This window comes from Saccopteryx leptura, chromosome 7 (assembly GCF_036850995.1).
Source record: "Saccopteryx leptura isolate mSacLep1 chromosome 7, mSacLep1_pri_phased_curated, whole genome shotgun sequence".
NCBI classification, from domain to species: Eukaryota; Metazoa; Chordata; class Mammalia; order Chiroptera; family Emballonuridae; genus Saccopteryx; species Saccopteryx leptura.
Window position 1 is genome coordinate 65,376,591 of NC_089509.1, and position 26,561 is coordinate 65,403,151.

General features: G+C 37.1%; 1 protein-coding gene and 1 non-coding gene across 3 annotated transcripts in view; both read right to left on the reverse strand.

Moving 5' to 3' along the window:
- The window catches only part of SESTD1 (SEC14 and spectrin domain containing 1), a 118,622-nt gene that overhangs the window by 74,483 nt on the left and 17,578 nt on the right, over window positions 1–26,561 (reverse strand). For both annotated transcript variants that reach the window (XM_066346692.1, XM_066346691.1), the window contains exons 2-3: window positions 2,562–2,638; window positions 80–188 (exon numbers count right to left, since the gene is read on the reverse strand). In XM_066346692.1, the coding sequence (XP_066202789.1) occupies window positions 80–188; window positions 2,562–2,616 (164 nt within the window). In that variant the 5' untranslated portion in view covers window positions 2,617–2,638. The remainder of the gene's footprint in view (window positions 1–79; window positions 189–2,561; window positions 2,639–26,561) is intronic.
- LOC136379259 (small nucleolar RNA SNORA25) lies at window positions 3,797–3,923 on the reverse strand. Its single transcript, XR_010746741.1, has one exon. It is a non-coding gene; the product is annotated as a small nucleolar RNA SNORA25 (small nucleolar RNA).

The following is a 26,561-nucleotide window of genomic DNA, read 5'->3' on the forward strand; positions in this document are numbered from 1 at the left end:
ATACTTTAACAATAGCAGGGATCATTAGTAAGTAAATGAAGACATAGTGAGATTTAAGAAAAGACACATTTAGAGTCACCTTGGAATGCTGAGTAGGTAGTCTAAGGTGACACTCAGCTCATCCATATTTGTCTGTTCCAAGCATAATGGAATTGTCAGAATGAGGCCACTTCGCCTATCCTTTCCTCCTATTAAAGAAAAAAAAAATGATTGAAAGTTCCATATAATTAATTGACTTTTCACACTGAAGACTATTTGCTGACCCAACTGACACTTCTGGCAATCTTAGAAGCCTAAAAACTAGCAGATACTAGAGGAAAGAGGTCTTTATGATCTAAAAGGTAAGAACTGAATAAAACGACTCCTATGGGTGACATGAACGCAACTCATGATGTACCAACCATATATGATCTCATTTTATTAGATCAACCATATAAATTACTGATATTCAACCACTTTATTTAACCTCAATAAACAGCAATTTCAAATGGTTCAACATAATAGATTAATAGTAACTTTCAATTAACTATGTTTTTTGTTTAAAATGTTTGCTTTTTAAAAATAGACTGCACGTATGGTTATTGAACTCTTATCCCTGAATAATTATGCTGGTTTAAAAAGTTTTTCTCTATTTTTAAAAAAGTTTAAAAATTAAGTATTAACTTAATGATTAAAATAATTAATGGCAAAAGAGATAGTCAAGAGAGGTGGGCTAAGAGATGTTTCATTTGCTCCCCCCAAAATGCTAAGCTTTATCCCTGCATTAAACGAAATCCAAAAAAAGGTTATCATATCTGGACTGCACATTCTGACCCACTGTGAGATTGTCTTCAGAAGACAGGTCAATATCCAGAACATTTAACCTCATGCCCTCAACTCTCACTAATAAAGACAATAAATTAATAATCCCTGGTGTAAAAGGAAAAGAAGGCAGAAGCCAAGAGGAAAAAGACTTTCAAGATACATAAGGTCAACAGAGTCAAATGCTGCACAGAGACAAGTGTCATAAGGAAGCAAAGATGTCAGTGATAAAGATTATAAAAGAATAATAGGCCCTGGTCTGTTGGCTCAGTGGTAGAGTGTCGGCCTGGCGTGTGGATGTCCCAGGTTCAATTCCCAGTCAGGGCACACAGGAGAAGCAACCATCTGCTTTTCCACCCCTCCACCCCTGATTGTTTCTCTCTCTCTCTCTCTCTCTCTGTCTCTCTTGCTTCCCCTCCTACAGCCATGACCCGACTGGTTCAAGCAAGTTGGCCCTAGCTCTGAGGATGGCTCGATGGCCTCCCCCTCACGTGCTAAGAATAGCTCGGTTGCCGAAGAACAACAGAGCAATGTCCCACAAAGGCAGAGCATCACCTTGCAGGGAGCTTACTGGGTAGAACCGGTCAGGGCGCATACAATAGTCTGTCTCTGCCTCCTCTCACTTAATAATTTAAAAAAAAAGAATATCCACTGTTGGCAACAGTGCTGGGCAAACAGACATTTTAAAACAATTATGTCAGAGGGCAAACTGACAAAGCCTACCACAAATTTAAATGTAAATTCTCTTTAACACATCTACTTTTACATGCTATTGAATTTGTACAAAATGTACAAACTGAATAAAAATGTTTCCTACAACACCATTCATATCAGAAAAGAATGGAGAAAAATATAAAGGTCAACTTGTAAGGGAAGAAGTTTCTTTATAAAAAGGAAATACATGTTAAATAAGGAAACAATAATACTAGTGGATAATATTTTTGTCCTTTATACTACACCAGGAAAATAGGCCAATTTACAGGGATACAATATGCTTTAAGAAAAAGATATTAGTAGCCTAAATATCAAGAAAAATCTGATTGGATCTAAAGAAAGTAAGAAAGAAAAAGTGAGATAATATAACCCAAATAATCCTGAACAGATGGGCCACAGTACCTATTTCTAAAGCATGGGCTAATCTACCTAGTAATCCAAAATTCCAGAGTCACTACACCCAATGTACCAGCCACTACTCCCCACCGAGCAAGTATCTCACAGCTGCTGACTCCCCTCAGCCGATACAGAGGCTGGACCAATAACTGATGGTAAAATCAAGCCTGTATAACCAGGTTCGAACAGTAAGAAGTGAAAATCATGTAACTGATATTTCATAACTCTTCTAGCATACTGAGACTTTCTCATAGGAAGATAGAAGATACAGGCTAGAATACAGGATATCACAAAAACTAATTACCTGTGCTTTGATTTCAGAAACAATCATTTAGATGCTGTTTAGTCGATTACTCTTGGAGTGTACCACTTATTTCATTTTCATATAAGTGAGATATCATGACATCTACCTTGTAGAGGTCATTTTAACCAAATTACAGAACAGAACAAAAATTGCCCTGCCAAGAAACCATAGTGACAGAGCTGGCTTGCAGAGCTATCCATTCTGATTAAAAGACGTCTCAAACACCTTTGAAATAAAACCTTCAGAGAAAAATGAAGTGCATTTCGGTCAAACTTATCACACACAAAAAAAGAAATTTAAAAAAGTTTATACATCAAATGTTTCCAATTTTAAGAAGAAAACATACCTGAAAGGAAGGCTAGTTTTTTCTTCAGAATGGGTAATATTACTGAGGCCTCCATTTTACTCCAGGAAACTTCAGTTCTGAAAACAAAAAAGTTAAACATTAACCACAGATGATAATTACTCTACGAAATATATACTTATGATGGCTTACACCAATATTTCCAAATCTCAGCACTACACACATTTTGAGTCGGATTATTTCTTTTTATAAGGAGCTGTCCTGTGCATGCATAATATTTAACAGCATCCCTAGCCTTTATTCACTAAAATACCAAGAGCATCCCCATTCTCAGTTTTGACAATCCAAATGTTTCTAGACATTGTCAAACACCCTCTGGTAGGCAAAACCACAAGCATTTGAGAATCCCACTGGCTTCACTGTTTTTCAGAGCAATATTCTTGGGCTAGGACAGTGCCTGGTACATCACAGTAACTCAATAAACTATCTGGTGAATAAAAAAAAGAATCAATCAAACAGGCAATCATTTTTCTACTGGTCTCCTTATTAATTTTACAGCTTAATTCCAAATACCTGATTCTTTCAGTTCCATTATTAAACAACTTTCTCATATTTCTCATACATCTGATTCCCATAATACATGGTAACACATCTTTTCTTCATGCTTACCTCAAGATACTTCTTAATCCAGTTTCAATTTATTCCCCACTAATAACTACCTCCATCTCCCTACATTTTGCACTTTTAAATTCTCCAGGGAAAAATATGATTAGCCCAGTTGATCTTTTTGTACGAAGCTATAACTCAATGTTCTTGGTTTGGCTTTCTAGTGCCTACTTGGCCGCAACCAGGGGTTATGCCTAAATACAAGATGGGGCTACATATACAGCAAGGTTTCCCTCCAAAGGGAGCTCTAACATGGCAGGCAGCTAAAGACTTGACCAGCCCTGTTTAACATCAAAAGAGGATTTCGAGGAGAGAAGGACCTTTAAAACAAAACAAACGCTCAATTATATTATCCATCTATATTTCGTTTCACATCTCAGAAAGTATTCTCCATCATATTTTATCCCTCTTCCTGCTGTGCCATCTCATACCCATCCACCATCATAATATATAGTTAACAGCTCCTTGGAGTACAACATGAAGTTGCATTACATTTAGCAAAAGCATTCTCTCTCTTTTTAAAACAGCCTCTTTCTAAAATTGCTATATAATTGACATACAACATATTAGTTTCAGCTGTACAATATATATATATATATATTTTTGCGCTAAATGTATTCTCCCAGGGAAACAATAGCACTACTGAGTGTCTATTACATCCTATGGAGAACGTCAATATTAGGTCACAGTGTTAAGAGCTCCTGGTTTGGGTCCCATAAGCTCTCTTTGAAATGACCTAGCTGTACAATATATTTTTTATAGTACAAAATAATTACAATAAGTCTACTTAATATCTGTTATATATAGTTACAAAATTTTTATTTTGGGGGGATGAGAACATTTAAGACTCTCAGCAACTTTCAAATATACAATAGAGTATTATTAACTATAATACTAGAAAGCAAAATCACTAGAAAGCAAAATCTCTCTTAAAAATAATTTTCTAGCAGAGTAGAAAATATGACTCTTCTATATGAAAGAATATTATTCGGCAAATACTTGCTATGAACCTATTCTGTTTCAAACACTGTGCTAGCAGCTAGAGCTAATAATTAAAGTCAAAGCCCGGCCCTAAAAAATGAATAAATAAATAAAGAAGCCTTTTAAGAATCCCCCATATTAAGGGAAAAAAATGTATTCAATATTTGTCAGATAATGACAAAATAAGCAAAACTACTTAAATAAATATATTTTATAGCTTTTGTGTATACAACCAAAAAAAAAAAAAAAAGACCACTATTTTCACCTGTATACAAAGCACACACACTAGCAAACTGAATACAATATATTCTTATCAAGTTTTATCCTAAAATATTTGTTTGTAATTTATTCATTCATTTATGTTCTACATCAGCCCAGGCTAACATAAAATTAGCAGGAAGTATAGGGAAAAGTTCACATTTTATACTAATCTAAAACCAGTACCTGTCCATGTTTCCAGATCAGTATCTTGACCTGATGGGTCTATAATTCAGCTCTACAAGAACCAGACAGCTCAGATTCACGTCTTTGGTCCCTTCTCCTGTGACTAGCATGTCAGAGCCCAGGTGTATAATGATGACAATAATAATGACTCTGACAACACTAAGTGTTTACTACAAGGCATGCATTATCCTAAGTTATTTATTTGTATTAACTTATTTAATCTTTACAACATAGCTATATGTTGAACTTTGTGAGGTAAGTACTATTATTACCCCCATTTTACAGAAGAATTAACTGGAGCTTAGAGAGGAAAAATGTAGCCTAACATCTCACAGCTAGTAAGGGGGGAAGTTAGGATTCACAGCCAAGCAATCTGGCTCCAGTAATGATATTCGCATACAGCACTATCAGCTTACCAATAAAACAGCTCAGAAAATATCCAGTGACATCTGGTCAACTGAACAAGATGGAGCTCTAGATTATATGCAAAATTAAAATATCTAGAGAATTTATGTGTGTGCACGCCATGCTAAGGGCGCCAGCCCTTTTGCCCACCAATTCTTTTGTATTATCAGTGTAAATGTCAACACAGTGAAAGGGGCAAAGATTTACTATAAAAGTAGTTTGATCTCAAAGACCCCTGAAAGCTAGAAAAAGAGAAGTGCTGATCTAGGCTGTCAATGGGATGCTCCCACAAAGGGATTTCAACCTTGAGGCAGTAATGCAGATACAGGAACAACAGTCATAGAAAGAGAACTGGCTTCCAAAATCAGACTTTTCCTATTGTATGGATACGAATTTTCAACTGCCTTTGGCTCTTATTTTCTGAGCCTATTTCTCCAACCTTCTCATCAATCAGTTACCTTATACAAAATCTTTCCAATAAATCCCTTTTCTACTTGAGTAAATATGATTTGACTTCTCTTCTAGTCAATGGAGAAACTTGATTGGTATAGGAAAAATTGTAATTTAAGAGTAGATCATGTCTGTAGTTATTGTAATGCTTCTTTTTTAACCTGTTGCTATTTATTCTGAATAAAAATGTTCATCACTATATTGAAGTTTTAAGCTTTGCTACATAAAACCCAATTAACCAGCACCCAAAAGAAAAGAACATCTGAAATTCCTATGATCCAACAAAGCATAAGAAATGCGAGATGCAGTGACCCTTGGAGTATGTATTATCTAAGCATTGCAAGTCAGGTTATTAATTTTTGCCAACAAATATGAACTTTTTCACCATGGTGTTCTCCATATATAAATACTTAGGGCAAAAAGGGAGATGATTTCAGTCTTCAGTCTAGATTTACCCTGGAAAATTATGATATCCAAAAAATATCTTACATTTTATCTCTGTCTCCTGAGAGATAGATGCTTTATCCAAACTCTTCATTAGTTTATAGAACCACCTCAGAACGGCAAAATACTAAATTGGTTTTTTTAACCCAGTATCTTTTTTAAAAACATCCTGATAGTGACTGTTGGGAAAACAGCTGTGTTAGGCTTGTTCGTTTTTACTTTGCCTGATTAGTGTGTGAGCACGTGGCAGCACCACCTGTATACTGTCTATGTGAGGCTACAGGTGCTTGCCCTCAGGGTGGATGGTGGATTTTGGATTACCTGCCCACTACTGTGAGGGGCCATTTTGCTGCTCCTCTGCCTGAGAAGAGGTTTTCCCCTGCCTGACTGCTGGTCGCCATTGTGAGACTATTAAACGGGAATGGCCCAACACTTCCTGGCTCTACAGTTTCTCTACCATCTGCCCAAATCCAATGTGGACCTGCCTGGCCTCGGCCATTGGCATTCCAGTGATGAAAAAGAAATTTAACATATAATGAGAAATATAGGTTTTTTGGATCTGTGATCCAAGATCAAATGAACTGATGGATAAAACGTGAAACAGTCAAGAAATGAAAGCTATAATATAACATATATATTTATTCTTTATGCCTCCCTCCCTCCTAGAGTCTCCTTTCTACTAATTGTTCATAGTTGTTATAAAAGAGATGGTAATGAAAAATGACTATTGTACCACTAGTTCCAATTAAATTTAGTTTTTCTAAAGTCATCGGTTTTTGATTTTTTAAATGTTTAGCACAGCCATGAAAAAAACAAAAACAAATTTGCCTATCTCTGGTTATCTTATGTATCTCATAGTAGCTAAAACAGTGTACAAAACACACACACACACACAGAAAATATCTTGCAAAATATAAACATCCACTGCCATTACCATAATAAAATGTTAATATGAAGGTACCAGCTCATGCTCTTTTCACCAATGGGACAGACAACAGGTCATTATTTCTCACAAGAAGCTTATTCAACCTTAAATATAGTTGAGTGGAATTTTTTTCACAAAAAAGAAATGAAGCCAATGACAGGCATTTACCTGATGTGAATTAATGAACAGTGGCAAGGAAAATACATTTTTTTAAAAAAAATTTGCCAAGTGAAGCAGGTTAAGAAATGGAAAAATTAAATTACAACATGCTTAATAAAAAAACATGTCATATTTCATACATGGTCATTTTAAATGGCATATTTTAAGCCACAATTTATTAAATATAAAAGAGGCAGAAAGCTAGAATTTATAGTAGATGAGGTACCTTAGAGACTGGTAAACATAAAGAAAAATCTGCAACCACACTGCATGTTACCTTCAACCAAAAACAAGAAACACCAAAGTAAATTAATATCATTCTTAAGTACAAAATAAATCCTACCTAAAACAGAGCTCTTTCACAGTTGGGGATAATACATTCTGAGAACTAGTCTGACCTGTGGTGGCGCAGTGGGTAAAGCACGGACCTGAAATGCTGAGGTCGCTGGTTCAAAAACCCTGGGCTTGCCTGGTCAAGGCACACAAGGGAAGCAACTACTCCCAGTTAATGCTTCTCATCCCTCCCCATCTCCTCTCTCTAAAATCAAAAAATAAAATCTTTAAAAAAAATAAAAATAAAATGTGAGAACTAGAAATACAGGGAGACTAAATTTCTACTGATATCTGTATCCATTTTCTTTGAACATCTTTCCAAGATCTTGTAGAGTTCACAAGAAGAAAAGTGGGGCAACCAAGTAGTTAAACTGTTATCTTGTTCCCCCAAGAGCAGAGACAAGTCATGTTTATCTTTGTATTTACTCACTCATTTAACAAATCTATAATGAGTACCTACTGAATCAAAGCACGGTTAGGTATAATATACCAGGCATTCAAAAAATATCTGATAAATGGGTAGATAAATGAATGAACAAGCATAGGAAAAAGTAAATCAAAACACCCTTGGAATCCTACCATTATCACAACCACCTGGATGTCAACACCTTGTGGTGCAATCATAGAATTATATATGTATGGTATTCCTTAAAAGCAGCTCCTGTTTCCTTCTCCCGGGGCAGCCTCCCACAGATCCAGTAGCTACATAAATTGCTGGATGCTGGAGAAAGGCAGGTCTACAGATAGTGGTGTGACAGACATAATGGGTGCTATCAATGGGAAGCCAGTAGAGGGCAGCAGAGGATATATTGAGTAGCAGGAAAAGAGAACTGCAGGTCTTTTAATCAAGACTGGGTAAATTACAATTCATAAGAGACTGTAACTGATGATATGAATGGGTGCACTGGAACTCCTCTTTCAGCAAATATAAATCAACCAGTTTATTTGGGAAAATTTAGTTAGGTTCTTCAAACAGCATTATTAACAACCAGTGAAAACCCATTAGGATAGCCTAAGGCTAACTAAATCATCCCTATCTAATAAGACTACATCATGTAAACATGTAATGGCAATAGACAAAATCAGAATGTGAGCTCCTTAGCCTTGTATTTCCAGAAGAAATATTGTCCTTAATTTCAGATTAAAAATACTTTCAACTGTTGTTATAAAGAGCATTCTTTTTTTTAAATAAATTATTATTTTTAATGGGGTGACATCAATAAATCAGGGTGCATATGTTCAAAGAAAACATCCCCAGGTTATCTTGTCATTCAGTTATGTTGCATACCCATCACCTAAAGTCAGATTGTCCTCCGTCACCGTCTATCTGGTTTTCTTTGTGCCCCTCCCCCTCCCCTTCCCTCTCCTCACCCCCCCCCCCAAACAACACACTATAAAGAGCATTCTTAGAAATTAAAACAAATGAGCACACTTACTCAATATGGTCCTCACTAGTACCTAAGTGAGTTCATCTCTCTACATACCCAGATTCAGGCAGTCCCTGGGTTAGGAACGAGATGGGTTCTATAGGTTTGTTCTTAAGTTGAATTTGTATGTAAGTTGGAACAGGTACATTTACTTATTAATTGCAACTTAGATGCTTGTCTTAACACAGTATTTATTTTTACCTTTTTGTGCATATAAATACTTAAACATTTTCAAATACAATCTTAAATAATCTTGGATGATGCAGATGAAGGACTTGCTGGAGAGGTTGGGACTGGTATTCGAGTCAGGGTCTGACTGTGCCGCTGGAGTCAGTTTCTTGAAGTATAGGCATCAAGGTATGTTTTGTACAGAGCTTTTCTTTTTCTCATTATAAAGGCCCTGAAGCATCTCTGGCCTTCAGTAACTGCACAGTAAACTTTGGTAAACTCTGTATCAGGATATTGCTCCCCTAACTTGGCCATTCCTGCTTAAATGACATGAAAAGCATCAGTTAACTCTTCTGTAGAAAAATTTTCAGTTCTGGAGTTTCTAGGACCCTAATCTCTTCCCTAAATGTTATTATCTGCTGCTCTAGTTCCATAAGGTCTTCATTGGTTAGTTCTTTGCCATGGGAGTCGAGTAGCTCTATGATATCATTTTCACTGATGTCCAACTGCAATTGATTACCAAGAGCCCTTATGGCACTCCATTCATAAGTACAAGTTGGATGTAAGTTGGATTTTTGCAACTCAAGAGACTCACTGTATATGAAATTACAAAGAAAATAAAATATTCCTCAAGTTCAGGATAGTAAAGCAGATCACCAGTTGAAAATATAGGTAATTTGTTATTGCGAGTGCCAGTGTACAATTATTAACCTGGTTTTACAATACTGGCAGTTCTAAATGAAAGATCAACAATCTTTTTGGATAGATTTTAAACAAAAATGATAACATAGTCGTTAACTTTCATCACAATACAGTACTATCCAAAACTGTTATTCCTCTAAATAAAACTCAAAGCTAAAGCACCACTGTATAATACAACTTTTATGAATGGATCAGGACCTCATTTATTCAGTGAGGAAAGGAGAAAGGAAGAAATAAAAGAATGAAAAGGAAGGAGACTTAGAGATCCCTATGAAAATATTATATTAATAATCTATCCTGAAAGAAAAATTCTGCACTAAAAAGTCCAGCTGGATATTAAAAAGTCTTACACTGTATTAAATTTCAAACATTCAAAAGTCTAATGGTAATGACACACTGCCTCTTAAAAACCCTTTCAAAATCTACAAACTAGGCATCTACACCTACACTGCCCTCCCAGCCCTGCCCTGCCCCTTCTCAGCAGCAGCCACTGACACTACTGTACAGTCAGAACAGGGGGAAGTCAGTGCCTTTTAAGAATTCCTCACCCTGGCCCTGGCCGGTTGGCTCAGCGGTAGAGAGTCGGCCTGGCGTGCAGGAGTCCCAGGTTCGATTCCCGGCCAGGGCACACAGGAGAAGCGCCCATCTGCTTCTCCACCCCTCCCCCTCTCCTTCCTCTCTGTCTCTCTCTTCCCCTCCCGCAGCCAAGGCTCCATTGGAGCAAAGATGGCCCGGGCACTGAGGACGGCTCTGTGGCCTCTGCCTCAGGTGCTAGAATGGCTCTGGGTGCAACAGAGCGACGCCCCAGAGGGGCAGAGCATCGCCCCCTGGTGGGCATGCCGGGTGGATCCCAGTCGGGTGCATGCAGGAGTCTGTCTGACTGCCTCACCGTTTCCAGCTTCGGAAAAATGAAAAAAAAAAAAAAAGAATTCCTCACCCCTCTAGCTATTCCACTAGACCCTTAGAGGGTGTAAACCTCCATTTCTAAAGGTCCAGCTTCAAAAATTTCTTAATTGTATGAATTATTCAAAATTTTGGCTCTTCTTATCTGTGTTAATTTATTGATAAATCCTCAGGAGTTTGACAGTTTGTTCACCAAAATTGGGGCAGCAAGAGGAAAAAAGTGTTGCTTTAGAGAAGTGAATCAGGCTTGTGAAATTTCAGGAACGTAAAGATAGTTTTGGTATCCTCAAATGTAGAGTACCTTGTGGCTAGAAGATCTTTACTTGCTGTTGGAGCTCTTGACCAGCATGGCTTCTACAACTGAGTCTTGCACTGAGCTCCAACAAGCCTGGACCACTTCCTTCTCAAGGGCAATGATGTGTCCACTGAGTTCACCTGGATGGGTATGTGTCCTTTCAACAGAGGAGGAAGCAAGCCCAGCCACAATAACTTTTTAAACTCAAGCTCTAATTTCTACATCTCAACTGCTCTTCATGCACTCCTGACCTCCTTTCTATCTCAAAATTTCTCTGGGTCATCACCATACCTCTTCTCTCCTGACCTTCATCCTAGAAAAAAATGATCTTCCTCTATCCTGGCAAAGACACATATGCCTTTCATTCAGCTGATCTCAGACTAAGTCCAATATAAATTCTAGTTTAATGATTCTGAACACAGGTTCACATGTATTATGGAGTTCCTAATACAAATAACTGGCATATAAATTAATTTTAGGTATCCAATTGTTTATACAGGGTGGAGCAAAAGTAGGTTTACAGTTTTTCACATGGAAAATGCTACAATACACTGGGGAACAAAATTTTTGTTGCATCCACAAAAACACTTGTTCTTACCTAATTCGAGTGTGCTGATCTCAAATCTGACATTAGTTTTTCTCTGTAAGCTACAGTACTTTTGCAATTCAAGATTTTAGGTTTTCATCTTACTGTAAAATTTTCAACATTTAGTTTAACATAATGAAGTAGAATGTCTTCTTGGGCATCATCTTTGTGAAAATATAATAATTTATATAATGCAGTAAATACACTAATACACTAAAAGATATGACTGCATCAGAATTTGTCTACAATTTCAAAATAGAACATATTAAAACACTTATTTTAATCATAAAATTTGCGCAAAACTTATTTAAATTCTATTCAGGCAAAAATTTGCGTTTGTAGCTCTTGCGTTTGCGTACTTGTTGAGGACAATCTCGTTTGATGCTCCAGCAGTAGTCTGCTCATCACTAACAGCTCCAAGATCTTCGGGAAACTTATCAAGGTGACTGTTCAGGAAGTGAATCTTAATGCTGTTACATACAATGTCGTGGAAAGCCAACAGCATCCTTTGAACCAGAAGTTCATAGTTTTCTGAATTTTGTTGCCAAGGAAGTTCTTTGTAACTGCCACAGAAGACTGCCATGCTGCTTTCTCCTCCTTATTCATCTTCCTGGGAAATTCTCCATCACATATGAGGGTTTGAATTTCAGGTCCATGGAATACACCTGCTTTTACCTTCTCGAAAGACAAGGCAGGGAAAGCAGAAATAATATGCTGAAAGCATTCACTTTCTCTATTCAAAGCCTGAACAAACTGCTTCATTAAGCCAAGTTTGATGTGAAGTGGGGGAAAAATGATCCTGTCTCGATTAACTACAGGTTCATTCACAATATTTTGCATCCCTACTTCCAGAGCTTCACGTTTCGGCCACTCCTTCTGGGTCCAGTGTTTCCCCCGAGCTCGGCTGTCCCACAAACAGAGAAAGCAAGGATACCTCGTGAAACCTCTCTGTTGTCCTAGCAGGAAATTTACCATTTTACTATCCACACAAATGATCCAGTTATGCTCCTCATACTTCAGAAAGTTGAGGACAATTTTTATGTCATTCTTACTAAGTCATTCAATTTGGGTTGGCTAAACTGCAGAGAAGTTAATGACTGCCTGGCATCAGAAGAAGACCCTTCAGGCCCTGGCCGGTTGGCTCAGTGGTAGAGCGTCGGCCTGGCGTGCGGGGGACCCAGGTTCGATTCCTGGCCAGGGCACATAGGAGAAGCGCCCATTTGCTTCTCCACCCCCCCCCCTTCCTCTCTGTCTCTCTCTTCCCCTCCCGCAGCCAAGGCTCCATTGGAGCAAAGATGGCCCGGGCGCTGGGGATGGCTCCTTGGCCTCTGCCCCAGGCGCTAGAGTGGCTCTGGTCGTGGCAGAGCGACGCCCCGGAGGGGCAGAGCATCGCCCCCTGGTGGACAGAGCGTCGCCCCTGGTGGGCGTGCCAGGTGGATCCCAGTCGGGCGCATGCGGGAGTCTGTCTGACTGTCTCTCCCCGTTTCCAGCTTCAGAAAAATACAAAAAAAGAAGACCCTTCAGATTCTACAACCATTTCCTCATGCATCTTATCAAAATACACTTGATCACCATGCTCACATTCTTCGTCCTTAGAAGAAATAAAACCATTGAAAACTGGAACTGGGAGTGTCTCAGAATGTGCGATAGGTCGTATTGCTGAAGGAATATTACGATATGCGATCATACACCGTTTTTTCTTGCCGATGCGCTTTGTATGGATCAGACAGAAATAACAGTCACTGCTATGGTCCTTAGGTTCACACCAAACCATGGGAATACCAAAAGGCATTCCTTTGTGTTTTCCTTTTGTCCAGTCACGAAGCATTTCCTCACAATTATGACACACAATATGAGGAGCCCAATTCTTGTCTTGATCCCCAAGGGGAACTTGAAAATAGGCAATATATGCACGTGTCACAAATGATGAAATATTGTGCCTCTGACGCTGAAGTGTGTAACAGCCACATATATAACAGAAGGTGTCTGGACTATTCTTACATTTACACCTACTCGAAGAAGCCATGATTCAATCTTAAAACAAAGTAAGAGGGTGTTCTTATCAGATAATTTTTTACATTTAAAAACAAGTACAATTATGTAAAAGTTATGTTTGTAAAACATTAATTGCCTTGTGGTTAAGTTCAATCCAAGAGTCGTTGCCCTTTAACTCCAATTTAAAGACCAGTGCATGTTATTAACTGTAACAAAAAGAAATTAAAATTGCGTAAAAACTAGAGCATGCACCAAAAAACGGATTTCAGATTTGGAATCAGCGATGCAGAAATATATAGAAACAGTTCTAAAACCTCATGCAATAGAAAATGAAAAAAAAATTGTTCTCCAGTGAATAAATTGTGTCTCATATACTCACAACTATAAACCCATTTTGCCCCACTCTGTATATTAGAAAACACACAGATACAAAAAAGTACTTTTGTTCAAACAAAATACTATTAAATTTATTTACTTTTTTTATTAAGTGAGAGGCGGGGAGGCTAAGACAGACTCCCACATGCATCCTGACTGGGGTCCACTTGGCAAGGCAAGACCCCTATCAGGCGATGCTCTGCCCTTCTGGGATGCTGCTTCATTGGCAACCAAGTTACTGTAACGCAGGGAGGTGAAGTGATGTAACTATCCTCTGTACCCCGGGCTAACTATGCTGAAACCATCTGAGCCATGGATGCAGGAGGAGGAGAGAGAGAGATAGAGTGGGGAATGGAGGGGCAGATAGTCACTTTTTCTGTGTGCCCTGACCGGGAATCGAACCCTGGACTTTCACATGCCAGGCCGATGCTCTACGGCTGAGCCAACCGCCCAGGGCAAGTTTTGTTTATATATAGAATATAAATATTTGGTACATACCAAGTACCACACTGGAAAAAAAAATTAAAAATAGTACCAAAAATTTTTTTTTAATATTTAACAAAAAAGATGAAAAACTGTTCAAGAAGTAGAAATTATAGTATTAGCCATGCAGAAAGAAGTCAGTGGAACATGTGAGAGTTGTTTTCCATCAGACTAAAAGTACAATTTTAAAAAAATGTATATTGTACTATTTCTTAGGTAAAACACAAAAATGATATTGAACATACTGCAAATCCTTTAATTTATTTAAAGCTGAAATGTCATTTCATTATCACATGGAACAACATAATATAAGGCACATATGGAAAGCTTTCTAGAATGATCACCTCTTTTATCCCTCATAAGAACTGTTTAACAATACTTGCTATCTTTCCTAAGCAAAGACCTTCCCACTCAAAACCTCTATAGGATTTTGTTCCAAAGAGTTGTTCTCCCTGAAAGCAATTTAGTACAGTGGTAAAAGATCATGGCCTTGGAGCCAGGTGTGACCCAAGGCAACCACTTAACTAGCTAGATCGTTTGGGCAATTCATTTCTTTTATGGGAATGATCACTGAACCTAAACTCCCAGGACTGAGGACTGGGTGAGTTACTGTATAGTGCTTAATATACTGCAGGATGGTAAGCACTCAGTGAGTGGCATCTATTATTAGTAGTTAAATTTTTCTCCCTCCACTAATTACTGGTTTGCCTCCACTGATTCTCACTGAGGCTACAAGTAAAGCATTCCCACTAAGACCTTCTTGATCTAACACACTAAATTATAACCTTGTTAATAGTAACTTAACACATTCTGGCAGTTTTTTATATTCCAAGAATATTATTTCATTCTCAGAATAACACAATTCTATTAATATCTCCATTTTTTTCTGATTAGAAAACTGAGGTACAGAAAAGTTAAGTAATTTGTCCAAGCCCATACAGAAATTAACAGATTTATAAGTCACAGACTTAGAACCTAGGAAGCATCTAGTCCAACTTTTTCATTTTACTGTTAGGAACCACCTGTATTAGTCCATCTGGGCTGCTATAACAAATATACCATAGAATGGGTAGCTTAAAAGTAAAAGAAATTTATTTCTCCCAGTTCTGGAGGCTGGGAAGTCCGAGATCAAGGCACAGAGAAAGACTCAGTGTCTGATGAAAGCCCACTTCCCGATCCAGAGGGCCGTCTTCCACACGTGTCCTCACATGGTAAATGGACAAAGGAGCGTTCTGGTGTCTCTGATAAGAGCACTAATCACCTCTCAAGGCCCCACCTCCAAATACCATCACACTGGGGATTAGTTTTCAATAAATGAATTTGGGGGAACATAAAACATTCAAACTAGAACAGAAACTGAGGTCTAGAGACCTAGATTTACCCTCCTAAAGCTGCACAGAAAGTTAACAACATGGAACCCAGGCTCCTAAAATTGCACAATGCTTCTCTCCACTGTATTATGTTATCACATAGTAAAGTCAAAATTAAAAACACAGAAATAACAGAGAACCATTATTTCATACATGTTAATTTTTTATATAAAAAAATACGTCCTCACAAATACTAACACACAAATGTTCAAAGCAGTATTAGTCATAACATTACTTAAGACAGAAAAACAACCCAATGTCTATCAATTCTGAATGGATAAACAAAATGTAGTACATCCATATAATAAAATATTATTTGGCAATTAAAAAAATGAAGTAATGATACATGGTACAACATGGATGAATCTTAATACATTATGCTAAGTGAATAAGCCAGACACCAAATACCACATATTACATGATTCCATGTATTTAAAATATCAAAAACAGGCAAACCCATAAAGACAGAAAGTACATTAGTGGTTGCCTAGGGCTTAGGGTAGGCACAGGGAATGACTGGTAATGGACATAAAGGGGGGGAGGGGTTACGGAAATGTAAAATAAAATTTTGATGGTTCCGTAAATCTACTAAAAATCACTAAATAGTACATTTTAAATGGCTAAATCTTATCACATGTAAATTTTACCTCTTTAAATAAAAAATTTTAAACATCTTTTACTTAAAGATGGCAAAAATAATTTTAAAAATAAACAAAACAGCCCATTTTGTAAAACAGAAAAGTCTAGATAAAAATGACTGTACTTTACAAGTATTAAAAACTAAATATATGTATGCAGAATGTTCCAGAAACTCTGTAAAATGAATTGCATATGCTGAGCAATTAATCCCCCTGACTTTCACTATAATTAGAACACATTGCTATGAAAGAACTTCACTGCAAAGACAAATTTCTTTCAACACTATACATTCTGGATGGGGTAAACAACCAAAAAAGATTAAATGCATTTAAATAGAGGAAAGAAAAAGAGTACATGCAATAATGTTGATAAAATTTTTATGTTCATAGATGCCCAAACTCTATCACTCAATAAATTAATACTACAAAGGCATTTAGATTTGCTTTTTGTTTTTAACCTATAGAGAGGTTTATAAATAAATCTCAGGGTATCTCAAAAGTTTTCACACATACACATAAATACATTCAAAATTATATTCAAGGTTAAATATTTATTCTTCTCAAGAGTATCATGTTTTAAAATAAATCAAGTCTGGCCATGGCTGGATGGTTCAGTGGGTAGAGCATCATCTTAGCACACCAAGGTTGCAAGTTTGATCCCTGGTCAGAGCACATATGAGAAGCAAACAATGAGTGAACTAGGTGAAACAACAAGTTGATATTTCTCTCTTGCTCTCTTTTCCTTTCCCCTGCCTCCTTCTCTCCCCTTCCCCATCTTTTCTTTCTCTGAAATCAAAGAAAAACATTTTTTTAAAAACAAGTTTGCTTTTGAGAAAAGTATAAAATGTGCCTTTGAATTAAAAAATTACTCACACTGTTTTGCATTTCCTAAAAATCAAAGGTTTACAGGATCACTGTAGGTAAGTCACTTCGGAAACATCACCTATATACTACAGTGAAAGGTCGGCACTTAAAGTTAGTTATATTTATTTCCTTAAGCCTCCAAATAAAAATAACAATAAGCCTGACCAGGCGGTGGCGCAGTGGATAGAGAGTCAGACTGAGATGCAGAGGACCCAGGTTTGAGACCCCGAGGTCGCCAGCTTGAGCGCGGGCTCATCTGGTTTGAGCAAAAGCTCACTAGCTTGGACCCAAGCTTGCTGGCTTGAGCAAGGGGTTACTCGGTCTGCTGAAGGCCCGCGGTCAAGGCATATATGAGAAAGCAATCAATGAACAACTAAGGTCTCGCAACGAAAAACTGATGATCGATGCTTCTCATCTCTCTCTGTTCCTGTCTGTCTGTCCCTGTCTATCCCTCCCTCCCTCTCTCTCTCTCTCTCTCTGTCCCTGAAGAAAAAAATAATAATAACAACATAACTGAGAATGTTCTGTGTATAAAGCAGTATCCTAATCACTTTATATGCATTGTTTCATTTATAACTCACAACAAGGCCATGAAGTTAAAATTATTGTTGTCATCATTTAACAGGTGAGCAAAAAGGTAAGCTGAAGAGAGATTAACCTGCCCAAGGTTACGCAACTTCGAAGTAGCAAAACTGGCATATAAACCTAAGGCTGAGTCCAAGATTTAAATTATATTACTTTTTAAACTCTTGTTTAATGTAACCTTTATTATAACATGAATAATAAAGTTCTTTAAAATTTCTTGGATTGTTCACTTTTTAGATATAACATCAAGGTTATTTTTGTTAAAAAGAGTATCTTTAAGTGACATGCACTTTAATATTTAGATAAAAATATCTGGTATTTACTTAAACAAAGGGATGGATATATGTAGAATAGGATTGGCTAAATGTTCATTGTTGAAAGTTTATGACAGGTCAACAGTGGTTCATTTTACTGTTCTGTGCTTTTTTATGTTTGAAAAAATCCATGTTTAAATTAAGAAAACTAAATCTTTAAACATACCAATACTATGAGAGGAAACTACATTCCTTTTATTTTTGTACTTAGTAATATTTTCTGTATTTCAAAATCAAGGAGAGGGAATAGACTACACATAATTTTAAAATATTCACCATCATATTCTAAAGTTCTTTATGAAAAGAGATCTGAGTATTTGGTTCCCCAGTAAGACTGTGGAGGAGAGGTAAGCCAATTCTGACAATGCAAAAACCAGAAGATAAAGTGAGGCAAGAATGCAGGGAGAAACCCTGCCTTCGCTGCTTCATTAGTATTGGAGACTCGGTTCCCAGTCTCTTTAGGACTTTTTCACATTGTGACTGGAGTCATTTTCTCAGCAATCACCCTCACTCTCTATCACTATCACTATGTTCTACTCATCAAGTGACTGAATAAGATAACAAAAGTGTATGTCCACAACATGCATTCACTGTGATGTGTGAATAGTAGTGGCTGGTCCAAGACCAGGCAGATCTCTCAGGTGAACAGTCAGTTAACTACCACATTGTCTGACCCAGAAAAGAAAGAGGGTCCAAGGGTTTTTGCATGAATCACACATTAACACTTAAGTGCATGTTCCAATTTAAAAACAATTTATTTTAACTGTATAGTCAATAGAGCCAAAAAAAAGTTATTTCTGAAATTAATGCAGGTGTTGGCTCAGTCTTTTGAATGTGTTGATTTGTTTCACTAGGAAAACACCGGGCACATGACCAACATGCAATAAACACTCGTTGAATAAACTCCCTTCTTAGGATCCTGCCAGCTTACTCATTTAGGTGCCACTGGGCAGAATTAAAAAGCAGAAGAAAAAGGAAAAAACAAACCTAGATAATTTTTAACTTGACAAAGCACTATGACTAGAGCATGCATTACTCTGAACAGAATATTAAATTACATACATAGTTCAAGGACCTTTACTTGAACTTTACATAGTCTTGGGACCTGGCCCTTCAGGATCATGAATGAAGAGAAGCACTTTATAAAGCCTTCTTTATACTAAGCCAATTCTAACTTTTGGCTTTTAGAATGGTTTGTTTAGCTTTACTACATTTAAAGTCTAAATGAGTTTTCATTATATTTCAACATTTGGAAAAAATTTTCCATTTTCTGAAATTACAACTTCACCTTTATTACAATACACAAGCACTCTCTCCTCCACCTCACTTTCTCACTTTAATATCTAAAAATACTTTCCACCTCCTAGTTGTTTCTTGCAGTATTTAGAAGGCTCCTGACTCGGACACCCTCATCTCACTTGTCAGATTATCCGATCTGTAGAAGCCACAAAAGAACCACAGAGGAAACTCAGGATTCCTCTGAACAGTCAAAAATGTTTGTGCTAGCAAGTATTTCTAATAAGGCAATATCATTTCTGTCATCAACTAATACTATATTCTAGAAGTGTGACTGTGACAATAGCCATTAGAAAAAATAATTTTTGTAGAAACACACAACATAACAAAGTCAACTTTTTATTTATTTATTCATTTTAAAGGAGACAGAGAGAGAGAGAGAGAGAAGGGGGGAGGAGCAGGAAGCATCAACTCCCATATGTGCCTCGACCAGGCAAGCCCAGGGTTTTGAACCGGCGACCTCAGCATTCCAGGTCGAAGAAGTCAACTTTTTTAATGAAAAACTATGATGGTTGTTTACACAAAAATAATTTAAGTTTAAAAGCACTTTCTTGAAGTGTCCACTGCCTCTAGAACAAAGCATACCAGTTAGGTAGGGAGCCAACAAAGCTGCACTTTCTGTTTTTAATGACTTCTGTACTGTGTGTGGTGCCCCTGAAAACCTTAAGCAAGTTGCTTTACCTTTCACCCAGGTGCCATCTGTGTAGGGTGAGATGCCAGAATTCTTTCATTAAATCCCCCTTTTAGTTTCAGCTCATTAAATTGGCCTCAATTCTAAAAATTAAAGAAACCCGGCCTAACACAATCACCCTTTCATGAACTCCTTCCTTATGATCTCTCCACCTCCCAAGAATCTATCTTGACAGCTATCAACCACTGAGGCAAACTGAAAGGCACAAAACCATTTACCCTACATGGGGAAATAAAGACATCCAACAAACAAACTATACTTTGCTACAGGGACAGAGGAGAGGACTCTTAAATTAGTATTCTCATAAGACCCCCTAAAATAGCCCTGCTCACAGAAATGCAGAGACATAAGCAACCTTCATCTATGTAAAACTATAACAAAAGAAATCAGAAAAATTAAGAATGACAAGTACCTCCAATGAAACAATAAAGCAAAAAACTTTAATGTAATGTTCCAAACCAAATTATTGCTTAAACAAGCACTTGGGATATGAAAAAACTCTGGATCAGAAATTTAAAACCTAAAAATGGAATGCACAAAAGCAAAGAGAAATGAAAGAAGAGATGACTGAACTCAAGTAGAGACAGAAGAAAAAGACAAAGTCATATCAGAATTAAAGACTAAATTAGAAGGTCTCAAGAATAAATTCAAATAATAAAAGGCATGGAAGGAAACAGTAAAATAACCAAAAGAATGAAAATGAGACAACGAAGTAAAAATACTATAGTAAGTTACTGAAATCAAAGACAAAGAGGATATAATCATGCACAACTGAAGTTCCTGAAAGAGAAAAACAAAACACTGAAATAAACTAGTATTTAAAACTATAATCAACAGAAACAAAATACCCAATTTTATATGTTAAAAGGATTCACGAGGTAGCAGGGAAATTGACCTGCTACAATAAACTCGAAGTGAAGCAGTTAGACTTTAAAAACAAAAAGGGAAATAAAATAAAAAATTCCAAGCAGAAGTATCAAGTAACTTACAAGGGCAAGAAAATTAACACTGACATTAGGCTTCTTCAAAACAACATATAAAGTAAGGCCACACTATAAACAAAGAAAAGAAGTGTGAACCAAGAATTTCATTTCTGGGCAAGCTGTCCTTCAGTGACAAGGCTATAAAAAACAACTTTAAATACATAAGAACTCAGGAAAAGTTGTGACCGTGAACTCTTAAGAAAATTAATAAAAACTGAAATACAGCTAACTAGTAGGTGACTGGGAAACTTCAGCCAAGCACTGATCATAAGGACTTTCTATCTTAGTTGTAGAACTGAAAGAAAGATAAGGTTGCAGTTAAAGCTTGAAAACATAGATATAATGCAACTAAAAATGGGAAGAGAGAAAAAGAAAACCATAGAATAAATTCATTGACAGATGGAATAGCAATAGGTAAGAATGAAGCGCACGCTTAAAAATTACCATAAAGGAAAGGAGAAAGTTAAATAATAAAACAAGGAAATGAGCTCATTTTGCACAGGCTAAAAACACAAATAGCTACTAAACCAAACAAAAAATCAACAAATCCAAAATATCAAAAGAAAAAAATTCTAATGAAAACACATTATACAGAAATAAAGAAAAATGTAACTTAATTCACATATTTATAACAAAATTGACAGAACTGAGATCAAATTTAATACTCATTAAAAAATAATTTTAAATTTTATTTATTTCAAAAAGAAAGGGAGAGAGATGGAGAAAAACATCAATTTATTGTTCCACCTATTTATGCATTCATTGGTTGATTCTTTCGTGTGCCCTGACTAGGGTTCAAACCCCCAATCTTGGCATATCAGGGTGACAATCTAACTGAGCTACTCGGCCAGGGCCACAAAAATGATTTTTTTTTTTTCTTCTGAAGCTGGAAACTGGGAGAGACAGTCAGAGAGACTCCTGCATGCGCCCTACCGGGATCCAGCCAGCACACCCACCAGGGGCATGCTCTGCCCACCAGGGGGCGATGCTCTGCCCCTCCAGGGCGTCGCTCTGCATGACCAGAGCCACTCTAGCGCCTGGGGCAGCGGCCAAGGAGCCATCCCCAGCGCCCGGGCCATCTTTGCTCCAATGGAGCCTTGGCTGCGGGAGGGGAAGAGAGAGACAGAGAGGAAGGAGGGGAGGGCGGTGGAGAAGCAAATGAGTGCTTCTCCTATGTGCCCTGGCCAGGAATCGAACCTGGGTCCCCCGCACGCCAGGCCGACGCTCTACCGCTGAGCCAACCGGCCAGGGCCAAAATGATTTTTAATATGATCATAAAAAATAATCTAACTAAACGCTGTATGCAAGGCATAACCTATAGCAAAGTAAATCAGAAAGGCTAAAAAATAAAGGGATAAGCAAAGGTATATCAAACAAACAGAAACAGTAAGAAAGCAAGAATAGCCATCCCAATACAAAAGAGTTAAAGTCAAAAAACACTGCATGTGGTAAAGAGAAATACTGTTTAGTGTTAAAAGCTACAATGCACAATGAATATATAACAGGAACACTGATTTATCAAGTAACACAACTATCTTTGAAAAGCAGAAACTATAAGGAATGCAAAAAGACAGAAATACAACTTTAATAAAATATAAGACTAACACAAATGTAACTGAATATAAAACTAATTGAGAATATAAACAATTTACATAGCATAAATAAGGTAAATATACATCAAACTTGACTCCCTGATAAAAACCACACCTACTACTAAAAGCAGACTTGAATACTGACAGAAAAAAGGGATCAATCAGGCATAGTTCTTAAAGCAAGCAACAGTAAATTTCATGAAGAATAACACAAACACTGATCATCTAATAAAATTAGACAAAAAGAGCATTCTACCTCAAAATTTTAAAACTTCTATTTAATAACTTAAATAAAACAAGAAAAAATTATATTTTCTAAAAAAAGACATTAAAATAATACATTTTTACACGGAAAGAAAAATAAAACATTTAACCTTTAACATTTATATAAATAATGAAAGTAAGTTCCTAATTCAAAAAGAACAAAGTAGACATGGTGGGATAGTTTGGTTGGTCAGAGCGTTGTCTTGATATGCAAAGGTTGAGGGTTCGATCCCAGTCAGGGCACCTACAGGAACAGATCACTCTCTCTCTCTCTCCCCCACCTTCCTCTCTCTCCTCCTTCCTCTTTCTCTAAAATTAAAAAATAATTTCAAAAAGAACAAAGTAAATCAAAGGAAAACACAAGGATGGTAAAACAGACAAAAAGAATGATGTGGAGATTAAAAATATATATATATATAATTCATAAACCATAATCCAATCTTTTAAATTAAGAAAATAGACAAAGTTACTGAAGAAAAAGAAAAAAAGGAGAAAACACAAATATACAGAATAAAGGGGAAGATACACGTTCGACAATGTAAAAAGACATATTACACAAGATTACTTACTGCAGTATAATTGGAATTGGAAAACAATTGAAAATAAATAACCTGCATGTCCATTGATAAGAGTAGTTGAATAAAGAATTGGTATACCCACCCAATGGAGTACTATGCAGTTAAAAAAATGAATGAAAAGATCTTTATGAAACAGTATAATTTGTTAAATGGAAAAAGCAAACTGCAAAGAATATCTACAGTGAGCTATTTTCTGGGCAGTAAAGAGGAAAATACACACACACACACACACACCACACACATATTCATCTGCTTGTTTTGTGCAAAGAGAAACAAAAGACAGATAAACAAGAAACTAATTTTCTACAGAAAGGGAGAATGGGTGGAAAGCATGGGGGATTGGAAAAGGAGAAGATGTCCAAGGAGTGACTAACACTTCTCAAGGATAGCTTTCTGTGCACTTCTGACTTCTGTAACCATGATAATGTTTCACAAACTCAAAGATTTATAACAAAATCAATAAGGAAGAGAGGGAAAAAATACCCTAAAATAGAAATCAAACTGAAAGAAATGTCTCTAATGGCATTTCAAATGACAAACATAACTATACCAAAGGGATGTGGAAGCAGGAAAAAATAAGCCAAGTGATTTTTGAACACACTGTTTTTATAACTCTCAAGCTATAAGCAAAAATAAATAAATAAAATCCATAAATATTGCATTCCAATAAATGGTTTTATTTTTATAGTGTTAAGGATTAGCACTTTTGAATTACAGTACTTTCTGTGTATTCTAAGATTCAGCAAATAAATAAGTAAAATGAATAATATAAGCCAGACTTCTGTCAAAGAAAGGAGTTACAAATACAGGATGAGGTTTACAGGTGTTTTTATGGAAAATAAAACAATTAAATAATAATATAAAAAATAAACCATTTTGTATACTCACAACTGTAAACCTACTTTTGCCCCACCCTGTATAGAAAGAGGGGAGGCTAGAATGAATATATACTGATGGTTGGAATAGAAAAACCTATATGTACTGTTTTTTATATAATGGATATGTGTGTGTGACCCCTAGTTCTGTTCACTAAGAAGGCGCTGACAGTTTATTTTATATGTCAACTTGACTAGGCCAGAATAACCAGGTATTTGATTAACCATTATTCTGAATGTTTCTGCAAGGGTATTTTTGAATGAGATTAACGTTTTAATTAGTAAGGCAGACTGCTTCCCATACTCATCTAATCAGCTGAAGGCCTAAACCAGGGGTCCCCAAACTGCGACCCCCGAGGCCATTTATCCGCCCCCCACACACACACTTCCGGAAGGGTCACCTCTTTCATTGGTGGTCAGTGAGAGCAGCATAGTTCCCATTGAAATACTGGTCAGTTTGTAGATTTAAATTTACTTGTTCTTTATTTTAAATATTGTATTTGTTCCCGGTTTGTTTTTTTACTTTAAAATAAGATATGTGCAGTGTGCATAGGGATTTGTTCATAGATTTTTTTATAGTCCGGCCCTCCAACGGCCTGAGGGACAGTGAACTGGCTCCCTGTGTAAAAAGTTTGGGGACCCCTGGCCTAAACAGAACAAAAAGACTGACCCACCCCTAATAAGAGTTCTTCAGGAGACCGCCCTCAGATACAATCTGCAACATCCTCTCTTCCTATTCGGTATTCCTCGAACAGGAACATTGGATACCCTGGGTCTCCCACCTGCAGCCCACCCTACAGACTGGACTTGCCAGCCAGCCTCCATGACCACATGAGTCAATTCCTTTCGATTATTCTCCTTATATAATATATACCCTATGGGTTCTACTTCTCTGAAGAATCCCAACTAATGAAAGGGCCTAAATTTAGTGACCTTTCAGTAGCAATGAGCATATGTGCCTAAATCTGGATTCCTAAATACTATTCACACTGAAGAGAATCAGGGCTGCTTGAGAAAAATGGTATTTCAAGTTGAGTAAGGAAAGTACTCTTGACCATCTTTTGCCAGAATATAAAGAAGTGCTCAGAGATTTATAAGTATTGATACATGTCAAAAGGACACAGAATAATATAAGAATTATCATGTTAAAACTAGTGGATAAAGGCCCTGGCCGGTTGGCTCAGCAGTAGAGCGTTGGCCTGGCGTGCGGGGGACCCGGGTTCAATTCCCGGCCAGGGCACATAGGAGAAGCGCCCATTTGCTTCTCCACCCCCCCTCCTTCCTCTCTGTCTCTCTCTTCCCCTCCCGCAGCCAAGGCTCCATTGGAGCAAAGATGGCCCGAGAGCTGGGGATGGCTCCTTGGCCTCTGCCCCAGGCACTAGAGTGGCTCTGGTTGCGGCAGAGCGACACCCCAGAGGGGCAGAGCATCGCCCCCTGGTGGGCAGAGCGTCGCCCCTGGTGGGCGTGCGGGGTGGATCCCGGTTGGGCGCATGCGGGAATCTGTCTGACTGTCGCTCCCCGTTTCCAGCTTCAGAAAAATACCAAAAAAAAAAAAAAAATAGTGGATAAAAATGTTCATAAATAGAATAATAAGAGAGTCTCAAAGTATCTCCCCAAAAGATACTTCTTATTTACAAAGGAAAAAAAAAGTAATTTTACAGTAGGGTAACCTAGAGGACACTACCATAATTAACTGATAAGAATTTATATCACCAGTACCACAACAATAGACTGTAGCTCTAGATATGACTCACTGATACACTGCAGTAGTATTCCAGCCAAAAATGCATAGCCTGAATCTAATCAGGAGGAAACATGAGACAAAGCCAAATGGTGCAATACTTCTAAAAAATATCTGACCTGTATTCTTCAAAAATGTCGTATCATGAAACACAAAGGGCGTGTTACAGATAAAAGAATAAAGATGACTCCCCCCCTAAAAAGGTAATACATGATCCTATACTGGATACTGTCATCAGGAAAAAGTTTCTCATTTACTCAGAAGGACATTAGGAAATTTAGCACAATCTGAATAAAGGCAATAGAGTATTGTATTATTGTTCTGTGGTTGTATAAGAAAATAGCTTTTTGGGAAATGCACACTAAAGTATTAAGGGGCAGAGGAACAAATTATCTACAAATTACTTTGAAATGATTCAAATATAAAATCTATCACTTTATGAAAAGCAAATGTGGTAAAAATTTAATATCTGGCTAATATAGATGAGAACATATGAGAATTCTTTGAATT